This window comes from Sparus aurata, chromosome 1 (assembly GCF_900880675.1).
Source record: "Sparus aurata chromosome 1, fSpaAur1.1, whole genome shotgun sequence".
Lineage (NCBI taxonomy): Eukaryota > Metazoa > Chordata > Actinopteri > Spariformes > Sparidae > Sparus > Sparus aurata.
The window spans coordinates 10,577,000-10,599,692 of NC_044187.1; the positions used below are offsets into that span (position 1 = coordinate 10,577,000).

The 22,693-nt window shown below is 41.5% G+C and overlaps 1 protein-coding gene across 4 annotated transcripts in view; it reads right to left on the reverse strand.

The window, feature by feature from the left end:
* myo15ab (myosin XVAb) overlaps positions 1–22,693 on the reverse strand; it is a 61,563-nt gene that overhangs the window by 28,817 nt on the left and 10,053 nt on the right. For 3 of the 4 annotated variants that reach the window (XR_003984934.1, XM_030426358.1, XM_030426345.1), the window contains exons 9-46: positions 21,980–22,373; positions 21,728–21,810; positions 21,085–21,148; positions 20,854–20,963; positions 19,149–19,223; positions 18,664–18,754; positions 18,556–18,561; positions 18,363–18,466; positions 17,602–17,665; positions 17,184–17,297; positions 15,470–15,631; positions 15,232–15,345; positions 15,052–15,110; positions 14,595–14,718; positions 14,391–14,486; positions 13,264–13,395; positions 12,474–12,599; positions 11,849–11,926; positions 11,308–11,459; positions 10,550–10,595; positions 10,310–10,434; positions 9,186–9,303; positions 8,888–9,063; positions 8,034–8,118; positions 7,881–7,913; positions 7,684–7,765; positions 7,374–7,504; positions 7,079–7,174; positions 6,580–6,708; positions 6,344–6,450; positions 6,014–6,192; positions 4,656–4,728; positions 4,347–4,538; positions 3,864–4,113; positions 2,028–2,136; positions 836–904; positions 668–732; positions 192–584 (exon numbers count right to left, since the gene is read on the reverse strand). Coding sequence is in view for 3 of the 4 variants with exons in the window: in XM_030426358.1 (XP_030282218.1) it covers positions 192–584; positions 668–732; positions 836–904; positions 2,028–2,136; positions 3,864–4,113; positions 4,347–4,538; positions 4,656–4,728; positions 6,014–6,192; positions 6,344–6,450; positions 6,580–6,708; positions 7,079–7,174; positions 7,374–7,504; positions 7,684–7,765; positions 7,881–7,913; positions 8,034–8,118; positions 8,888–9,063; positions 9,186–9,303; positions 10,310–10,434; positions 10,550–10,595; positions 11,308–11,459; positions 11,849–11,926; positions 12,474–12,599; positions 13,264–13,395; positions 14,391–14,486; positions 14,595–14,718; positions 15,052–15,110; positions 15,232–15,345; positions 15,470–15,631; positions 17,184–17,297; positions 17,602–17,665; positions 18,363–18,466; positions 18,556–18,561; positions 18,664–18,754; positions 19,149–19,223; positions 20,854–20,963; positions 21,085–21,148; positions 21,728–21,810; positions 21,980–22,373 (4,606 nt within the window). In the remaining variant the exon portion in view is untranslated. The remainder of the gene's footprint in view (positions 1–191; positions 585–667; positions 733–835; positions 905–2,027; positions 2,137–3,863; positions 4,114–4,346; positions 4,539–4,655; positions 4,729–6,013; positions 6,193–6,343; positions 6,451–6,579; positions 6,709–7,078; positions 7,175–7,373; positions 7,505–7,683; positions 7,766–7,880; positions 7,914–8,033; positions 8,119–8,887; positions 9,064–9,185; positions 9,304–10,309; positions 10,435–10,549; positions 10,596–11,307; positions 11,460–11,848; positions 11,927–12,473; positions 12,600–13,263; positions 13,396–14,390; positions 14,487–14,594; positions 14,719–15,051; positions 15,111–15,231; positions 15,346–15,469; positions 15,632–17,183; positions 17,298–17,601; positions 17,666–18,362; positions 18,467–18,555; positions 18,562–18,663; positions 18,755–19,148; positions 19,224–20,853; positions 20,964–21,084; positions 21,149–21,727; positions 21,811–21,979; positions 22,374–22,693) is intronic. The other variant, XM_030426366.1, reaches the window with a different exon arrangement.

The window sequence follows — 22,693 nt, forward strand, 5'->3', positions numbered from 1 at the left end:
TTGAAGCACACAAACCACCCACTCTTCCCATAAAAGGAAACTGCATCTGCATATAATTTTTCCTGGGAAGACCTTGCATGTTGTTGTTGGATTTTACAACTTCAACATCTTTCATGAACTAAAAAGTACTGAATCATTGTGTTCATGTGTTCTTTTAGACTGTTACCTCACATGTCTGAAGAGTTACTGACCTGTGCAGCAGCTTTAGGCTGTCCTGGCTCAGTTTTGTTACTTCTGTTGAAGCTCGTCTGAGGTTTGGGGTTAGGGTGGGTTGCCTGAGGCTGAGCTGTGGGCCCCGATAGAGGCTGTGATGGAGTTTGCTCCTGTTGAGCAGTAGGAGGAGGATATGGGCTGGGAGGGATGTTTGCTGCGGCGTAGGGAGTGGGAATGAAGTTAGCGTAGGGGCTGGGTGGGATGTTAGCATATGGACTTGGGGGTATGACAGCATAGGGGCTAGCAGGGAAGTATGGGCTGGGAGGGTGCTGGAGCAGAGGGCTCATGGGAGGGCTTGTGATCGGGGAGGTCGGGGGGCTCGTCACTGGGCTGCTGACGATGGCCATGGCCTGCATGGTCATCTGCTGCGCCTGAGAAACAAACAGATGATGTGTTAACTCCAATACAAGAGCGCGAGAACAAATAACAGTCGCGATTCAGTCTGAGGTTTCACCATGATGATAGCCTGCTGGTTCATGATAGCCTGCTGCTGCTGGGCCAAAACATCCTGCTGGGCATCTGGAGGAGAAGAGGAGGAGAGACACAGTCAACAGGATCGAGGGATATAAATGATTTCTGATGAGTTTTTTCTCTCATGTGTCTCTTCACAGTTGATACGCACCAGGTGTTACAGGTGCCACTGCAGCAACAGGAGGCGTCATCACGCCTCCCACAGGAAGGACTCTCACAGCTGTGTACCACAAACACACACACACACACACACACACACAAACACATCAAAACACTGTCTGATTTTAAGTATGTTTGTTTTATAACACCTGCTAATGATGTACAGAGCTACTGAGGTTCTTCTAGTGTGTCTAAGGCTCTGTCCAAATTAAGTGCACTGAATCGACTATCTGCTGTCTTATTCGAGTGCCTGAATTTAATGTAACATGAAGTGAAAGCCGTCAACAATTCACAGCAACTTATCACATTTGAGAAGCTGGAAACAGCAAATGTGTGACAATTTTGCTTGAAAAACAACTGTTATGTTTAGGTGATTAACAAAATATTTGTCATTAGGACCACAATTTTTTGATGAAGGTAAAATGTGTGAAAAAGCAGCAAATATAATCAAGTACAGTGGTGCTGCACCAATCTGCAAATGTTAATCTCCGGATGTAAGAACACATGTTTGATTCAGGGTTCGTACACTTTTTTCAAGGTCAAATTCAAGCACTTTTCAAGCACTTTTAAGGGTCATTTTAAAGATTTTCCAGCACCTTATTGCTGGGGTGAAATACGTATCTAAGGGAATATATATACTTGTGATTTTTTTTCTTCACTTTTTATCACAGTTATGTACATTGTATTATGCTGTAAACATCTAAAATTATATTTTATAATAGCAAAAACTTCAGAAATTAATCACCCAGTCTGATCCCAATTTTGTGAAAGACACAGAGTTATAATGTCAAGCACTTTCAAGCACTTAAACTAAAATCCAAGCACTTTTCAGACCTTGAAAACACAACATTGAAATTCAAGCACTTTCAAGGATTTCAAGCACCAGTACGAACCCTGTTGATTAGTTCACACCTCAACAAATGTCACATGATCATGATTTAAAAAGTTTTTTTTGTCGTGAAAATGAAAACTGTGATGCAATAAAGATGATTTTCATTAATCGTGAATCATATCGCATTCGTGATATGACTTTTTTCAGGTGACTAGAAGATTAAGCGACTCATCATTAACAAATATTAAATGTGCGAGACAAAATGATGTGGTGTACTTGAGTCACTAAACACTAAACTATCAAACACTTATTGAAAAGTGAATGAGTGAACAAGGAGTGACTTTTGATTTACCCCCAGGCGGAGGTGGTGGGCCGGTTGACCGTCCTTGCTGTTGCCACCCCCCTCCAACTCCCCCAGCCCCCTTCATCCTGCTGGACAGTGCTGCAGTCGATTCTACTTCCTGTGAGGACAGACAGACGGGCAAGACAAACAAAGAAGCCCATTTTTTAATAATTAATTTTACTGGCAGTGGGACACAGGAAACCCTGATACGGATAATCGTGAAAATGCTGAATATCGGTCCTGATAATCGGTCTCTTACAGTAACATAATATAGAGATACTGTATTTACCCGTACTGTGGAGAAACTAAGCATTAAAAATAAAGATTGGGATTATGCTGCAGGAGTAGTTTTAGAAGTTTCTGTGGATGTTTCGTCCGATTCTGACATGACTGGTGGGAACCCACTGCTAACCTCTTACGGAGAAAACTATAAACTGATGTGAGTATTCCTTTGATCAACACATCTGAGAGGGAGATACACAGAGAGATTAAACATATTCATATCGTTTTTGTAATCTGAGCACTTTTGGACTGTCGGATCAGAGGGATCCCGCTCTAACGTGTGCAGCCGATCCATCAGAAATCAGCCACTGACCCATAAATCCACAGGAGTGTGTGTGTGTTTGTGGGCCATGTCTCATTAAATAGTAAGCCCTTCATTTGCCAGAGTGTCAGTTCCTCGTAAGCAGATCCCCGCGTTGCCTGGGTGGGAAATCACCGTGGCGATCTAGTGGCTGTGACAGTTACAGTAACTGGGTAACGTAATAGGTTGCTGGGCGGGAGAGGTCTGTAGAACACATCTGATACATGCTAATCCCTGTCAGCCACATCCGATAGCACGGCTAACATTCACCACGTCGGTGTCCCAGCTGAAGACTGATAGATCCAACATGGCCAGCATTCACTGCACCATTGCCCCGGCTAGATACGTAAGGATTTCACCCAATCAACCATCATCAGACGTTACTGCGACTGTATTTTTCATGAGCGGAAAACAAAGATAGAAGTCAAACGGAGCTCATGACAAACACTACATCTCGGCCATCTGCTACATACAGCATACAACAGTCTCGACAGTTTCTGCTTGTTGTTACATGTGCAAGTAGCAAACCAGGTTTTTTTTTGTTTTTTGTTTTTTTAAGATTTTTTCTGGCATAGACACCTTTATTAAGCAGTAGACAGATAGGAAATATGGGAGAGAGAGGGGGATGTGACATGCAGCAAAGGACCTCCGGCCGGAATCGAACCGGGGTCGGCTGCGTTCATGGCATGCGCTCCAACCACTCGACCACCTGCGCGCCACAAACCAGGTTTTTACTTCATGTTCTATTACAGTCGCCCCTCAAATGTACGCTGAAGTCCTGGATTACAGATAAAAGCACCTTATTAGAAATAATAGCTGCAAACGACAACATGTATTATTGTGATTTAGGCTTTCTCTTCAGTTCCTTATTTCCTGTGATCTTTTAGTTTACTTGACCTACATGGGCGCTGAAAAGGCCTAATGACCAGTTTCCAGGAGATCGGTCTGAACAAAATGTTTCTGAGATGTGTGGGAACTGCTACAGTTTATCTATACTGTCCATATGTTTAAAATGTAAAATTGGGACTTTTATTCAGTGAATGAATGACAAGAAATATCCAACTGTATTATCAGCACTTAGCTTGTTTTTTTAAATATCAATTCATGCCCATGTTTTAACAAATACACTCATTACGATGTAAGCTCACTCCGCGGTAACTCTACAGAAATAGAGCTGTACAGTAACTGACAGCTAATGGTTGACAGAGGAACCTCCTCTCAAGTGGTCAAGAGTGTCAGTGCAAGTGAATTACGTAACTTACTCCAGTGCCGTCAGACAGGACAGGGTCAAACAGGCTGTCGAGATAACGATCCATCCCTCTCTGAGGCTCGAAGTCTGTGAGAGGAGAGGAGACGAGACGAGAGGAGAAGAGAGGACTTTGTTGTAGACTGTTTTGAAAATGTGTGTAAGCATTCATAAATTTGCTTATATGTGTACCTTGTCCATCAGAGCCAGGTATGGCTGAAGACATGATGTCATTATTCATGTCAAACCCACCACCTAACAGGCTTCTGTAAAACAAAAGAGAACAAGAATTCAAATGACTACAGCATCTTTATCAGCACATAAACCTGCAGTGGTGGAAGAAACACCAAAGCCTTTACTTGAGCAAAAATACAACAGTATCATCAACAAATGGGGATGGCGGCATAACAACAAGACTACCTAGCAAAGAGACCACTGTTTTACCACGTTTAATCATTGTTCACTGAAAAACTGGTGTGTGTGTGTGTGTGTGTCTCACATGCTGGCATTGGGCCGCACTCTGGTTGGTTCCTGTGCAGAGATGATGAAGTAGCTGCTGTGTTTAGGGAAGTCAGCAGGAAGCTCCAGGTCTGACATGAGATCCAGAACATAGTCTGAGCCCTCCAGCTCAACCCACTGAGCCGGCTCCTTCAGCAGCACAGACCAGCCTCGACGGCCCTCCACCACGCCCCTACACACACACACACAAACACACACACATACAAACAGATATTTTTTTTCTCCTTTTTCCTTGTAATAAAAGCCACACACAGTATGCTTGTGTTGATGTTTTACAGTAAGATAATACCTGTGTTGTAAGATGTCTTTGGCCATTTCTTCTCCTGTCGTCCAGGAGTGTAGAGGACAGAGGAATGACATACCTGAGCGAGAAAGTACATGAAAATAGCTTCTGAGATACAGCAATTACACAACAAAATCTGCAGTTGTAAAATGACACGCTGTGTTTTTTTCATCTTATAATGCATTTAAAACCATTTCAATCAGATTACAAAATAATTCCCCAACTGTATCACTATAACAAGGTTGCAAACAACCTCCACTGTCTGTCTATGAAGATTCACGCAGACACCAGCATCAACAAACACACACAAACACAGCCGGTGAACCAGAGCGCGTATCAGGTGTTGTCTAATCCTTAGTAGACTTGCCAAAAGGCCAGAGGACAGATTAGCTGGATGAGAGGAGGAAATGAGAGAGAGACAGATGACTCTGTCGTGCTGAAGAGTGCACACGCTGACTGGGCTCAGGTATAAAAAACACAAAAAACACAGAAAGGTGGGGTTGGTTCGAAGAGGAGAAGTAGAAGTCATAGGCAGTCGAAAATAGGCTTCAAACAGGTATAGGTGCTCTGAGTTTACAATGTTTATCTTCATATGTAAGCACTGTGCAGAGTGCAACACAAATTTATTCAGGGTAAGGACACAACAATTCTTTAGACAATCAATATGGTTATCTCTCTGTTGCAGGAGGACGGGAAGTCACAGTTAATCTTGAGAAATAATATATCTTTAAAAAGAAATGCATGGCAAAAATGGCAGCATAAAATGCTTCGAATAGTCACCACAGATACAGATATCGGTGCAGTACTCGCTCAAGGGCACCTTAAGCATAACTCTGGTATTTGTAAAATTAGGCACTATTTAACATTCTACTTTAAAATGATCATCTCAGATCAAAACTCATGTGTTGAAACACCTGAATCACATACAAACAAAGTGACCAATAGAGGCAGTGGATCAGCAACTCCCATGTTCTGCAAGGTAAAATTGCTGTTTTTGTCAATGGAGTCTGGTGGCTTTGGACAGAGACATGTAAAAGCTGTTTCTGGATAAACAAAAAGGATCTTGGGCCTTTAACAAAAAAAAAGATCTATCTCTGTAACAATCTGAGCCTGTCAGTGGCATAAAGACGCTCTTTTAGTACATTAGTAGTAAATGATTATGTTGCAGCCACCAAAACACTGCCAAAATGTTTTATACCCATCATTTAAACAGCAAAATATAAACAAATAGGACCGAGATTTTAAAACACCCTTAAACGACAGATGCTGAGTAAAGAAATATTTTGCAAGTAGTTCTACATTTATAATAATTTTAAATCCCCTCCTTGACCATTTAACAACATGTACTGTGCGTGTGTTCTCACCATCAAAGCAGTGTATGTGCAGAACAGTGTGTGCTCTCTTGCGATTGGCAGTCCACTCTAGCAGACAGGGTGGATAAGTTCGGACATACTCTGGCCCGAAATTTAGCCGCTGCAGAGCTTGAAGCAGACGGTGCTGACACACACAGTCGTAGCCCTCCGGCCCATAGTCTGACACAAACCTACAACAACAAGTACAATAAAGAGGTCGCTGAGCAAGAACTGAAATCACGCACACAGCTCACAGAAAAAGCAGGTAGTACAGAGACTGTTCAATTAAATATAGAGGTGCTGCTTTTCTTTGCACAGTAATGTTTCTACTGTGTTGCTTACTTCAGCAAGTACTTGGTCAGCCTCTGAGAGGGCAGGAAGGCAGAAAGACAGGAGGAGAGCAGGAGCCAACCACGCTCCGAGTTCAAAATGTTCGGATTCCTCCACACCTGATGGAGAAGAAGAGAATATGTAAAGAGTAAAGAGAGTAAAGTAAAGTAAGTAACGAGATTAAAATGAGCAATGACAGTGAGAGATCCTGTCTTATTTGGGCACTGAGTGGAAAAAAACGAACTCACCTGATTGGCTACCTGAGCCAGAATCTCATCACGAAGGCTAGGATTGGCAAGTCCTCTCTGGATGATGTAGTTCCCAAACAAATTCTCCTGAGCCCCATTTAAGTTGGGGTCACCCATAAATCTTAGTATCTATCAAGGAGCAAAAACATTAACAACAGAGAACTTCTTAGTTGCAGTTTATCACTTAATGCTTCTGAATACAACAGCATCTACAAAATGTCTACATATACAGTAAGCAGTGGACACTTCCAAATGATGTATAACAGGAATGAGAACAAACTTTGGGCTTGTATTTCCCCTGAAGGCTCCTGGAAATTGTACTGCCACAGATTAGAGGTTTTAACCGTAAAAACATGATGGTAAAAGGTAGAGAACCCTTTTTAAAACAAAAAAATATGCCAAGTAAAAAAAATCAGGAGACGTGCATTTGTCTGAGTTTAATTTCCCAACATAAAAATGGAAGCTGGAGTTTCCCAGCAGCATTTAAACACAACAGTACCAGAATGAAAACGTTCACAGCTCCTTGTTTTAGCTCCTCATCCATTCGAATCAGAGAATTTTCTAGCGGGGCTGTCAGCATCCCAAACAGCGACTCCTACAAAACAAACACACACACACACACACACACACACACACACTCACAATTCAATATAAACAGTGACTGTTTACATAATTAGAGCCACACAGCAACACTGTCCTGGGAAGACACAGAGGATAATTTATGTTTTATTCATGTGTCATATGTTGACTCTGTGTTTTTCTGTTTGTGTGTGTGTGTGTGTGTGTGTGTTTACCCTAAATATGGCTCGGATGTAGTGTGTCATGAGGTAGTTGTTGATATCCAGGGGCAGGGTCAGCTGGGGGTCAACCAGAACCTTTGGAGCCTGAACCACCGCCAAACAGTCAGAATGGAGCTCTTCACCACCTGCACACACACACACACACACACACACACAAAGCACAGGCCACGTGTCATCACAGACATATGACAGTAAATACTGTTGAACTCATCTGTTAATGGAAGTTTATTTATAGCGGTGACTGACTGCAGATCAGTGTGTTGTATTTGTGTGTATAAGGACGTGTGTTTGTGTGTGTGCACACCTGAGGCCGCCTGAAGCAAGGCTGCCAGCTCAGCAGGGATCGGCAGCGTTGTCACATTCACCACTTCTCTGTTGATGCGATCCTACACACATACACACTTAATATTACACACTAATGCTACATCTTCATCTTTTTCCCCACACTGTGTCTCTCCCAGATCTCTCAGACACTTTCACTTTATTTCATCCTTCACTCACCTCCTCTGCCTTCCTTGCAGGCTCCACTACTGTCTGACAGAAAGACAACAGTATCAAACTTCACACATTTGCTCATTCTTTATTCATTTTTACAAACAGATGTCCCCAGAAGTTTCCCTCCGTTCCACACAGACACAAACACGGCGTGCATACCCTCACGTAACGCTGGCGGTTGACGATGAGCAGCACGGCGGAGCGGAACCTGATGAGGTACTTCCTCCTCAGAGCAAACTTTTTTCTGTTGTGGAAAAGATGGATTATTCAGATGCAGTTAGAGAGCAGAGAAAAGGGATGGAACAGTTCGGTCTGACATTTAACTGTAACGTCAATCGCTGTAATTAGAACAGGCAGCACCGCTGGTGTAGCAGGATGTGCCCTTGTCACACTTATAGAGTCAGTTATAGTTTCAGTGCATGATGGGTAATTTCTCTAAATTCATTAAAGCGTGACCAACGATCTCTGGAATATCATTACAGTTTCTGGATGGTTGACCTTGATTTTATGGCCATTTTTAGTGTCCTCATTAAGCCGGTAAGCGAATTTTAAAACATTCAAATAAAATGTTAATTTGCATCACGTCTCCAGCTTCTGAGAGACTTGCAGTGAGTGAGAAATCCATCACCTTTGATGGACGAGCACGGCTTGACTCCTCTGGCCTTGTCTCCTCACATCAAGGACAAAAGAAGCAGACTGTCTGTGATAAGCTTTGACCTATTTGGCTCCATGAAACCAGACACTAAATCGCCAAGCTCAGGACTGAAACTCCAGACTTAAGCAGGACAGTGTGCTGCCCACGAGCAAAAGCTGAACCTCAGTCACAAGAAAAATGTCTATTTTTTTCATGTTTTCTTTTCTTTTTTTTTTTAAATAAACCCTGTGCATTAATTATCAAACACCCTGATAAGAGAAGTCCTTCTTTAGCTGAGTTGCTGAAGGCATCCTTTAATTTTATTTGGCTTTATTTAAAAGAGTCATTTAAGTACATTTAAGAGCCAGGTGATCATTACCTGGCCACGTAGCCCTTGGAGCTAGCTTCGAACATGACCATACGCCGCTTGAACTTGATGAAGTTCTTTCGGACAAAACACATGCGGGTGTATCTCTGCAGTGTCATGGCGGCGATGTTCAGCACACGGTCACGCTTCCCCTCCAATAGCTGATACAGCTCCTCTTTCAGGAAAATCTAACACACATACACACACACACACACACAGAAACACAAGCCTAAATTAAACAGTATTTATTTCTTATAGGTGACTCATTTGGCCTTATTTTGTTCAAGTGTGTGTTACCGGGTGAGCTCACCTTACTGACTCCCAGCTGATACGTGCCGTTCTTGACCGGACCGAGTTTGTGGAGCATGATGACACAGTTTTCTCCATCTGCAGGTGGAAGATCCCTCAGGCAGAGCAGGGATTTATACCTGTGCACACAGACACAAATCTAAAATGACAATCAACCATGAATTCTGAGGTAAATGTCAACAAGAATCAGTGAAGCTGCAACATACGTCTTAACTCTGTGACATTTGGCTGAGGATATGTGAGACCCGGTGTGAGGCTAATTGGGATTCTGGGTATTCTGAATCTCGGCAGTATTTGCTTGTATTTAGTAGTTTGGGTGTGAATGTAATTGGCTGTGAATGACTCTAAAACTGTTTATCTGTAATGCTGTAAGTCAGACTACTTTGGCAGCCAGTGGCCAGAGATGCTGCGAGATCAAGTGGTTTCAGCTGGTTACCTACTGCAGGAGCTGGCATGTGCCAGATGGCTGTTTCAGCATGGTGTGTGAATTGTGCTCTCGCCGGAAAAAGCCAATAATTCAGGCAAGTTTTGACAAGCTGAGTGTGGTGAGTGGTGGAGGGAGCAGAAACAATTATTTTTAGGAAAGGAAGCTGATTTTGGCTACAAGAAATGAATCTATTACAAGAAAAGTGTTACAGCCTGAAATGCCCATATTAGAAGAATCCATTAGAATTATGAGGGATATTTATGTAATGGAGACATTTACCTTTTCTTTCTTTGATATTTTACTTAACTACTGAACAGATTTCCACAGAACTTGGACGGAGAATCGGTTTTGGCCCAGAACAGACCCCATTAACTTTTGGTGCAGATCTAGATAAAGGTTTTTTTTTTTTACTTTCTTTAACATTGCAAGATTTTCTCAACATATTCCTTAATTTTTGTTGGGTCCAACATGATTGCTGTGTTTATCTCTGTGTATGAATTCTGACAAAGGCAGATGATTCCAACAACAGTGGTGTTTTAACATGAATGCAATGGTGGAGGGGAAGATGGAATGCCACATTTAATGGCTGAATGTTTCATAATAACACCTTTAAATATGTTTTCTCAGAGGGATGAGAGTCTTGAGCGCTTACATTTCTCTCCAAAGATGCTTAATGTGAAGATCTCTAAGTCACCAACCTTGATAGGAAGCTGTGAAAGTGAAATCTGATTGGATAACCCTCCTTCCTGATATGAATGGTCTCCATGATACCAGAGTAATGTAGCTGAGTGTTGACCAGCTCCATGTCAAACACTCCTGGCTCCTACACACACACACAAATGCATACACACAATAAGGATTAACACATGAGCTTTACACATATCAGTTAAAATGCTCCACTGCAAACCTGCACACATCATCCCAACTTGGAAATATACCTTATGATGGTTTGGCTTGATGCATCGCACAAAATAAGGGTTACACCTGTCACAGATAGATGAGAACGTATGGATGGATAAATGAATGTGTGAGTTGAGGAACGCTCAGTATGACTGCTCAACTATTCAACTGAAACTAAGGAAAAATAATTTTCTTAGTATAAATCTGTAGATCATGGCATTGTTTTGCAGTCGGAGCTACATATCAACAGTTTTAGAGTGTAAGAGATACGACTGAGCTCAAATTAAGCAAATTAAGCAAAAGTAATCTCCCCAAGACAAATGACCCTAACAAAAGACAGTGGGGACTTGTTCGGTCTTTCGAACAGGTCCCTAATCATGTTAGTCTAATTGAAAACAAATTGATCAGAGTTCATTGTTCATTCAGGCACAAGGCCAGATTATGTGTCAATCTTTGACTCATTCACTGGTCCCCACAGCACGCACATGTGGGGATAGAGACACTCTTAGTCACTCTTTATGTCCTTCAAACACCTACCCATTTATGATGAGTCACAATCGAATCAGTGTGACTCATCATCATTTTGAGTCAACACTGACGGGTTCAATGCCACTAAAGTGAAATATAAATGTCTGCTTTTACAGGAGAAAGGAAAACATTTAATGGGTGATAATGGGGGAGGGCAATTATAATAGCAACACAACTAAACTTTGACCTTTTTCTACTGATCTGACAAAGGTGTGATAGAGGTCTCCACCTTGTTATTAAAGTTAAACAAGTGCAATTTCAATCGAACCTTTCCATCTTCTCCAGCAGCTCCTGCAGGCTGCTCTGGAACTTTGCGCTGACTGTGTTGGCCTGATAACGACGAGCCGTGCTGCTGCGCCGCACATTAGACCGCTGCTGAGACGCAGACTCTGAGTGCTTCAAGAAGAGGCTGGATACAATCTGTATAAACACACACACACACACACACACATCACAGAGGATGAAGAGTTAAAAGTGTGAACAGTCAGTCTGTCCTGTCGTATAATAAAAGGGGTGACATTTGTTGCAGGCATGTGTAGTGAATACATAATAGTTGCATTTAGCTCTACTTTAACTTAATGTCAACTGAAAACGTGTTCCTGACTCAAAACAATAATTACTCTAAATGGCCACTTAACAGGAAAGTTAAAAGCAGAAGTCATAACATATAATTGTACTGTGCCAAAGAACTGCAATACAAGATGATTAGTGGAAATCATGATATTAAATTGTTATTGAAGGAATACTGCAAATCTAAGAGCAAAAAAGGGAGGAATATGTCAAAACAAACGTGTATTTGCAAATCTCACTCTGTTCTTGCTCTGGATGAAGAGGTCTAGAACATCCTGGCGGACTGCGTCGAAGTTCTTATCTAAGAATTTGTGAACCTGCAGCACAAAATGTCAGAGGTGTTTAACAGTTTAGTTTCAGATTCAAGAGAAGACCAACAGAAGTATAACAGCCCTGTGCACATGAATCCAAGGGGGGGGGAATGTAACATCATTAATCAACTGTAGAGGGAATCTGACAAACAAAAAGGATTTATTTCGGGGGATGTTGTGTGAGAGAAATAAAAGGAGGTATATCCGGCGAGAATCAATCAGAACAAAAAGTAGAAATACCAAGGGTTTTATTATGTTTCTATCATACAAAGAACAACAAACAACTTCTTACTAGCAGCGGTATTGGAGATTGTGTGGGCACCTGAATGCTGATCATTCCCACCTCCTCTGGTCATGTAGGAAGATCATCATACTTGATGTTGTATGTCTAACCTTTAGAGACCTTTTAGGTTATGAATTCCCAAGGGACATATCGTACTTAGGTTCAGTAACAGGAGAGACAGACATAGAGAGAGAAAGATTTGACAGGCAGACAGAAAGACAGACAGAAAAGAAAGAAAGAAAGAAAGAAAGAAAGAAAGAAAGACTGTACCTGATATGTGACCTTCCCAGCGTAGTGTTTCAGGGTGAACTCCGGCAGTGGCATCTTTGGCCTGGCATACAGCGGGTCGTTTCCATGGTGATAGTGGCACTTCTGAAGGAAGGTGTGGTCTGTTGCCTAGCGATGATTGGAGACGGTTAACCATGGAAACGACATCCTTACAGCACCAACACACATGTTGCCAGCATGTATTCAGCAGACGGCCTCAGTACTCCAGTAACACCGTGTTCATATTTCACTTTGAGCGACGATTCTTAATACGTTTATCTCAACATGAGCTTCTTACATGAGGAGCCCCGGGAATAATGATAACAGCAGGCTGGCAATTAAGTGAGCATGTGGGATGGTTCTGTATTGATCAGAGCAGACTATAATACTCTTCAGTGTCCTGGTATATGAGGAATCCAATACATGGGATCGTTTTTTATTTTCAAAACCAAGTTATGGAATATTTGAATCATGAGTTATTCTCAACTATTTTTGCCTTTTTTCCACAATACAGCCAAACTATTTAATACTTCAGATGTTTCTTGTAATCAAATCTAACCACAGGAGTCAGTATCAGTTGATTTTATCTTCGTGCATTTAAATAACTGTTTTTTATGAAGCAAGGAATTATTAATGCTTTCTCCTTTAATTAAGAGCTGTTTGTCTTAATACATCTTTTTCTCTTCCATCACTACCAGCTGTGTTTACTATTATTGTTATCATTATCATAACATTAGAGTGATTTCCGTTAATGTTTGAAATTAAGAGTTTAGTTAAGCAGGTGTGCACGTACCTGAGGGAAACCACACTGGTCGTCCAGTATGCGCAGTATCCCATGAGGCTTAGCGGCGATGAGGTCAAGACAGGCCTGGTTGTGGCTGAAGGGCTGCTGCTGCCACTGGATCTGCTCCCGCATGTACTCCTCCTACACACACAGCAAAAAAGTTCATCAGGTCGCTGCATGGGGAAAACTCCTCTAACTCAAATGTTGGTTGTTTGCAGTTTTCACCTCAGTTGGAGTATTGCTGTGTCCACAATAGTTTGTAAGAATTAAAGACGTTGTTGTAGGATTGCTGTGAAAGCGTGTTCATCTTCATTCATTTGTCTTTATATCAACACTTCCAAGTCTTTCTTTGCTATTTTCAAATGTAATATTTAATGGATATTCCAGTATTATTAAACCCATCTTTCCAAATATCATAAATTATTCTGTTTTAACCTAACCAGAGTTGGCATGTTGGAGGGACTAACAGAAGGGACTAACATGAGTTTCACATTGTTTCTGTTGTATTTTTCTGATAATTAAATTACTGTTTGTGTTACAGTGACATGGCAGCTGTTAGATAAACAAAAAGGATCTTACTCTTTCACAAAAATGTCCCTCTGTCATGATTTTGGGTTTGAGGTTCAGTTGCCTGTTTGATTTTGTCTAACCTTTGTTTGCCTGCCATTTCATTGTCACTGCCCTCTTTTGTTTTTTGGGTTGAGCTTTGTTAATAGTTCACTTTTTGTTAGCTCCACCTGTACTTTGATTTGCAATAGAGCCCTTTGTTTTCAAACATCACAAAGAGCCCGTCTGTGGTAAAAAAAATCTGCACTTTTAGTGAAGGAACTTTGATGGCTGAAGTTCCCCACAAGGAGTACGTTGCTCGCTGGACTGGTTACAGAACAAAAATATGTAAACATAGGGCAATGGTTTTAAAAATGCAAGAAATCCTCTTTAAATGTTAACGTGTTTATATGGCCAAGAAAAAAATCAATGTAATCCAGAAAATTCGCTTTACTTAACTGTATTGAAGAACACATTATGAGGCTAAATTAAATTTGATCATTATACTAGTTTAAACTCAGATGTCTTTTGATAAGCAAATCCATCCTCAGTGTATAAATCTGAAAGTATTACTTCATAGTTTCCCTGACCTGCTCCTCCTGGAAGATGACCCTGTTAAAGAAGAACTGCAAAGTTTCATTGGCGTAGTTGATGCACAGCTGCTCAAAACTGTTCACCTGTAGCTCCTGGAGGGTAAAGAGAGAAAACACATGAAGAGTGGGGGTGTAAGCAAACACAGCTCAGTCGCATCAGCGCTGTAAACATTACTGAGCGAGATCAATCTTCAGCTTGACCTCAAATCCATATATGTCCAATATGGAGATGGAGAGGGCTTCGTTGCGAGGGTAGACCCGCCCGTTGATGCGCTCTGTCAGCCAACTAAACAGCAGCGAGTACAGGATCTTGGCAACGGCATCTCTATGAAAAACACACAATAAGGTTTCTATGGAAACAGAAAACCCGGTTCCTATGGAAACAGAGGACATCTGAAAAATCGCTCCCCCAGCCCTGACATCCTTTGTCCTCACATGCCTCTACCAAACATTGGAAGAGAATATCAAAGACTCCTCACTCCCGCTCAGTAGTCTCCTGGTATGATTTTAGAGTGGGGGGGGGGGGGGATGAGGACATTAAAAAGCCTCCAACAAGACCGTCAGATCAGGATTTTATTTCAGGTTGTTCCAGAAGTGGTTGTGTAGTATCTAATTTAACAGATACTATATTCAGACTTTGATTCAGTAACTCACTCACCTGGCATCCACAGCACTCTCCACTGTGAGCGGAGTAAAGATCTTCTCCCTTCCTGTATCCTGGAGGGTCAAACACATCTGTTATCTAACAACTTCTTTTTTTAATCATGACAATGTAATCCTCATATCTTAGGTCTGTGTGTGAGGGTGTGATTGTTTATGCAAAGTGTGTTCTGCTCACTGTCATTTTGAAGGTGACAGACTTTTGCAGACCTTCTGGTGAGACCTGTAGCAGCTCAGCTACAACCCTAATCTCCTGTGCGCTAACCACCGACGCAACCTCCTGACCCTCAGCCTGCAGGGACACGGAGACATTCATTATCACCGTCATTTATCAACATCATCATTATCATTCAGCCGTGAAAGTAAATGTATTTATGTAGCCTATTTGTGTGTGCGTGCGTGTTTGTGTGTGTGACCTGGTGCGGCTGGAAGTAGACATTCCCCAGATGAAGGACAGAGGACAGCAGTCTGTAGATGCCGTTTTGCTCCTCCGGAGTGAAACACAAGATGTCCATGGCGTTCAGCAGACGCCTGAAGTCCTCCCCATCATCCTTCCCCTCGATAGTACAATCCCCTCCCTGCACTCACGCACACACAAATCACACGCACCCATACAACGTTATCGACAACAACAAACATACCCTCGGCCTGTGTAATCACAGCTCTAATTAAAGAGCAAATTATCAGCCGCTGAAAGTTGTGTTTTTGTCGACCTCAAAGACTTCCAACTTCTCACCTTCATGCAGCGATGTCGACAATATACAGGTCAGGGCATGTCAGTATGCTGTGACATCCCTGCTGGTTGTGGCTACTGGTGTAACAACAACACATTCAACAGATACTGCTATCTAAATGGCAATGTCAACACACTTACATGTTCATAATGACAATGCTAAGGGCCCAGACACACCAAATTGAAACCAAAGAACTTCTGGTAACAAAGGCTGACTTTTGCGTCGGCTCATGTCACCTGTGTCTGGGGTAAAAAAAATGCACATGAACACACTGCAAAGACTACCACCAACTAGCTTATACGTTCTGTGCCTGTGTGAGAGGAAATACCTCTCCATACCACCGGGAGGCAGAAGTCTGCATTTGTCATTTAAAAGGGGAAACTGGAATATTCAGGACAGCAGATATACAAACTGTTACTATGATAAAACCGCATTTGCCATTATTTTCAGACCATTCTCGCTACTACAGCCACTTGTGATCAAGAATATATCTGATTAAAAAAAGCTGCAGGTGGCATGGGGGAAGAGGGGGGATATACAGTGCCCTAACATGTAGATGTTTAGCAAATATATTTATCATTTTCTTAGTTTAGCATATTAGCACATTGGGTAATAGGCACTAATCCCAAAGCACAGCTGAGGCTGATTGGGATGTTTTCACCAAAGGTTCATCGGATAGTTGTAGCAGCATGAGAAAAGATGTCAAGGGATCTCCAGAATTTGTAGAATTCATCATTTGTTGGATTTCCTGGTAATCCATTTTAGATATTTCAGACAGACCAACAAACACTGCCATCCATTGAGCCACACTGTGACTTAAAACGATTATTGTGAATTTCCTTATTGTGAAATGTTGTTTTAGCTCTTTGGGCCTTGGTGAAATTGCTAACATGAAACAATAACAAGGTAAAAAGGTAAAAACCCTTAACTAGTCATGACTCACAGTGAAGACATATATGCAAAATAGGGGGGGCAGTATAGTTTGCAACCCCTGTTGAAGAGCGGTACAAACATCAAGCCACACTAGAAGATATACACACGAGTAACAACTAATATGTAAATATTGAAAGGAAAATCAGCAAACTGCATTTATCACTCAATATCTCTAAGATGCAAAGCCTTCAAAGCTGTTGGGGTCCCTTACCCTGTAATCAGGGACCACAATGAGTTTTAAGTTTGTGCCATTAATCACTGGGTAGAATAAATATCACATTTTCAAAAAAATGACATCTCATTTGTTAATGTGACTGTGAAATTGATTACAGTGACCACTCCTTATCTGTCCTCTCTGTTTTTGGTATGTGAGTGTGTGTGTGTGTGTGTGTGTGTGTGTGTGTGTGTGTGTGTGTGTGTGTGTGTGTGTGGAGGTGAGTGTATTATATGTTCCTCTAAGCACCTGATTCAGATAGTAGTAAGTCTCAGCTTCCTGCAGATAGAGTGAGCGCTTCTCATTAGGAGGAAGACCTGCCAACATCTCATAGAAGATGTGATAGTTCCTCTCCGATTTGGCCTGTGGATGGAAACACAAACGCACACTCACATGTCATACATAAATCAGCGTCACACATATTCGATACATATTCAAAGATTTTGATCAGTGGTGGTGCTTAAACTGGAATGAAATACTGCCGCGGAACAGTCATGGAGGTTGAATGAGTGATGAAGCGACAGAGTGCCACATGTTTGACACCTCATGCTACCTCTGCCTCTACAATCTCCTCTTTCTCGCCATGACTCAGTGGTAAGAAGACTCCAACCTGACCTGCTCTGTGTGTGTGTGTGTGTGTCTAAGTCCATGTGTGCGAGTTTTTCACCTGAAAGACAATGCGGGACTTCTCCAACAGGTACTGAGACGTTATGGCACCGCTGATTACACCCCTTGTAGACGAAACACACACACACACGCACACACACAGGGTAAGTCCGAGTTAAGTAACAGGTCATGCATGTGTAATGTGCTCAGAGCTTCTCTTTCACAGTTCTAGCAGAAGATCAGCTACTCATCTAACTGTGTTACTGGGACTTGTTTGCATATTCTCCACTTAGCCCACTTCGTGTATGTGTGCGTGCGTCCTAAGATATGCAGACAAGTGTGACCAGAAGCCTATTCAGAGTCAAGCTAAGATCCAAGCTGCTTGTTAGCTTTTCAAGGGTTTGCTTTTTTCACAGAGAAACTAACGTTCATCTGCACTCTTGTTGTAGACAAATAAAATGTCTGATCAGATCTGAATAGGAATATTGTTTATACATAAACTATGGTAGCACATTACTATGGCAAGTAGCCTGGTGAAATGGTGTTAAATGAAGTGAATTTCCAGGTGCATTCTTACACTTTCCAGGATAGAAATCAAACATGTTTTATGTTAATTAACTACAGTTTTTACATTGCTGGATATCAGGAAACATAGGCAGAGATACTGATATAGGCCAATATTGGTTGAATATATCGCTGAAACAATTTATTTGTCATGCTCTAAAATCACTTTCTGCAATATCGAGGTTGACGGGACTGTCTTTCACCTCAATTTGGTTTCAAAAGTTCTTAACAACATTGGTAGAGATCGTTGCTACTCACTCCTGCATGTAGATCTGCGTGTATTTGCCAAAGCGTGAAGAGTTGTCATTGCGCACTGTTTTGGCATTCCCGAAAGACTCCAACAGGGGCGTGGCCTCTAAGATCTGACCAATCACCATAGACATAAACGTTACCATGGCAACCTTCAACAAGAGTGGTGGTGTTCATGAGAACTAAAGAACAGACACCTTACCTCAATCTGATGTAGAGGTGGTAGAGAAGGGAGAGCAATAACAGTGTCAGTTTAGATGACCACAGTGTATTTACCAACATGCGTGTAGATAATATACAGCGTATCTACCTGTTGTGGGACGTTGGATTTGTGATGTATGGCTGTCAGGTAACGCAGGATCAGTTTAGTAGCTTCAGTCTTTCCTGACCCGCTTTCTCCGCTGTAATTACAAAAACAGCTAACTTGAATCTTTTACAACACTTCTTTATAACCCATAAAGAAGATGCTACACATTGTAGACAAAGTGACAAAAATATTTTACAAGTCGTTGTTGTTTGAAGTAATCAACCTGTGTTCCAGAGATATCCAATGAAGTTAGCATGTTAATCAGCTAACCTCGAGCTGTCCTGGTCCTGTGCTAGCGGTGCTAGCTAAGGGCAGCTAGAGTTAGCAGCAGTTAGCGGTACTGTGGTGATATTCTGTTCCCTTGATGTTTTGAGTATGAATTTGACAGGTGGCCAATTCCTACTTATTGCACATTTAAACACTCAACAAATAGCATTTCTCTGTTTAAAAGACATTATATTAGGGATTTGTGTCTCTGGATGTCATACCTGATCACAATACACTGGTCCTTTTTGGCATCCATCATGGTGGTATATGAGATATTAGCAATGGCAAAAAGATGACTGCAACACAACACAACATTTTTAATTAAGTAAAACATTTGCATGCTCACTGGTTGTGTGTTTGTGTGTGGATGTGAAGTGGTAGTGAAATCAATAACCGAACTCTCCCTTGGCAACCAACCAACAGCAGCGTAATAAGAGCCTCTTGCTAACACCTGAGAGTGCTGGCATTTACACCTCTATTTACCTTCAAACTGTGTCTCAGAGTACAGCTTACGACATATGTAGACAGATGTAGTACAACAGAACAATCACGCACAGGAACACATAGACTCAAAGGTTACAGTTAAATGCTGAATTTTTAATCGTGACGCATCAAGTCCACTTTTCGAACAGCCTCTCACAACACATCCGCTGTGATATGTATCTACATCAAGGTTATTAAATGCCTGATAGAGAAGGTGACCTTGACTTTCTGCTCCTGAGGAGAGAACTATTTTGAATGTATCTACTGGGTATTCTCACACCAAGGGGTCAGAGTTAGGATTTTGGTATCAGGCCATTTTTGTGATGTTGATTTGCTCAGGGCAACATCAGACTCTCTGTGGATTTGATCAGATCAGTATGGTGATGCCATAAACAATGCCATTTACTATGATTTGTGTACATGGTTTTATTCCATATGTATGTTTTCTCCTTAGCTGGATATTCCTGTCCCTAAATGTTAAAGGGAAATCAGGAATTAGATTTGTGTTGATGGTACGATCTAATTAATTTGTGCTGTGAGGATCTTAGCTATTATTCTTTGTGTTATATGTATTTGTGCTTTTTCTTACCATTTTTTTGGTATGTAAAACAACCTTTTTGTTATTTATTATATTTTATTATTCACTGGTATCATGCTACTATTATAAGACCAGGGTTTGTGAATTCTGAGCTAAGTCTGAAAAGGAGCATTAGCTTGGAATCTCACTTGTAGATGTAGAACATTCACTTAAGGGAGCTACAGTGTGAGGTAGGGCTGCACAAAAATGGATAAAACTGACATGGCAACTTTTCTGTTTTGCGCGATAAATATTGTGATATGAAAGAAATACTGAAGTTTTCACCAGATTAAGTTGAGTAGCTCTACTTGGAAGAATGTAATCATTCTAGAGTGCCTGAGATGATTTTGTAGGGGAGTGCATCTTATGTTCTGTAATGTGACGATTGCGCATGTGCAAAAAGCAATGTTGATACTGAAACAATATATTGTGGCATCTTTTTTGCATTAAAGTTAAATGTTAGAAAGTTTTGTTTGCATATTCTGTTCAAAACTGGACAGCTTACATCCAAGCTGTGCAACCATTTAAATACTGTTGGCTTAAGATAAAAATCTTTAGACTTTTTCAATATGCGTTTGGACCTGGAGATGTTTTAAAACACACATAGTGACCGACAGTCATGGGATGGATAGGGAAAACATTTTTTCATTCACGTCAATGCCGTAGATGAGGTAAAAAGGTGAGAATATCAAGAATGACTTATATTGCTATGTTGAAATCTTCTAAAAAGGGTTAGCCTAGCTATCATTAAGTTTGTCTTGATAGGTTCGGACAATTATGTTACCTTCCTGCTTGAACCTGCTTGAAGTTCAGGGGCTAATTGCCCAGGTCTAACACACACACACAAACACACTCCCAGGCCTTACGGAGGGTTGTCGCTCAAGCCGCGGCCCGCATACTGAAGCACCATGTCTGTCCCATAAATGTTGAGCAACTTGTAGGGATTCACGGACACAAGGATGCTGCCTATATAGGTCTGTGTGGAAGGAAAAAATGGATAGAGAGAAAGGACAAGATGGAGTGTAGATGTAGGAGGCAGTGTCCATGACATTTGATGATATTAGTTATTCAATTTGCATATGAAAAATGAAGCTTACATATACAAGCTCCTGGTCGTAGCGCTTCTTCAGGTTCATCAGAACTGTGGTCTCATTCAGCTCACTGAAATTAAACACAGAGGAAATTAAACACACATTTACAGAGCACATATTGTCACACTGGAGCAGGATTCCCACACTCACTTTGACATCCAATATTAATTACTTTTCAATGACACCCGAGATCTCTGTAAAAACTGATAAAATTATGTGAAGTCAAAATCAGGCATCAGAGAGAGTTTCTACTTGGGTGCATGTCAGGATATGATTACGGATTAATTTCTTCCAAACTGCTGTTGAAATAACACAAATATCTATCTATCTGCGGGGGATTCCTCGGGATGTGAAGTGATGATCATTCGACAGAGATCTTCTTGGGTGTTGCACTTTAATACAATATCCATATACTTAACATACTTATTGCTGGGGATTTATTTCTGAACTCTACAGTTTTTCAAGGATTTTAAAAGCCTACAGGCACGTTGACACACGCGCAAAAAATACAATTAATTCTTTAAGAAACTAAAAGGATATGCATTGGAATGAGCTGTGCTGCTCTAAGATGGTGCAACAAAATGCTTGTAAGTGTGTGGCTTGAATGAATGAGCTGTGAGGCTGTTTGCTAATACTGGATTCTGCTTACGGCAGCTGTGTCATGTCCTCCATTCCCTCAGCCCAGCGTTTCACCCTGTAGCCCGCTGTGGGCATGCTCAGGATAGAGTAGATCTGGACACACATAATGGTTTGTAATCAGTCCAACACTGTCACGCAACATTGTCGTAGCTCGAGGGATATTGTCATTACTTGATGCAGAGTTGATATAATATCTACAGAGATCCTAATATTCTTGTATGAAAACGCATGAATAAACACATGAATTAATACATTTAGCTACCTTGTCATACCAGCTTTGACCAGGTACTCTCTCTCTGTCAGGAGTCCAGTCTGTGTCCTGAGGCTTTCCATCCACAAATCGAGGTGTGGGTGAATATCCTTCTAACACCCCATCTTCTCTGTACATGGACCATTTTGACAAATTTTGGACTGTCCCATGTGGTAAAACCCTTTCAGCTGCCCAAACATCTTCCTCTCCTTGCCCTCCTCCCCGGGCATTCCTGGCCCAGTGTCCTGAGCGTGGCCCATAGGGAGGAATAACAGCATAGCGATCATCCTCTCCCTGCAGGCCTGTTGGCACCCTGTATGAGGCATAGCGAAGATGCTGGTTTTGGATGGCTTCAGACAGGCTTGGGTTGTGGAACCGACGAGTGAGAAGAGAGCCATCCGGCAGTCTGTGGAACAAGGAATGATTCTCTTCAATTAAAAAATATATCACATGGTATACAACATTGACCATGAACAGAATTGTTTTTGGTGGAATTTTGTCATTGTGAAATAAATTCCAATTTATGCTGCTTTCCGAGAGGACCAAGAACCTTTTGATTCAGGAACCATAACTGCATTTGAACTGGAATAGATGGAATGTCGCAGATTTGTCAAAGTTGAACACCTCTGCAACTTGTTTACCACTTGTGTACTGCATCATTCATGAAACAAGGACTGTTAAAACTCCAGTATTAATATCAGGATAAGGACATATCTTCGTGTTTAC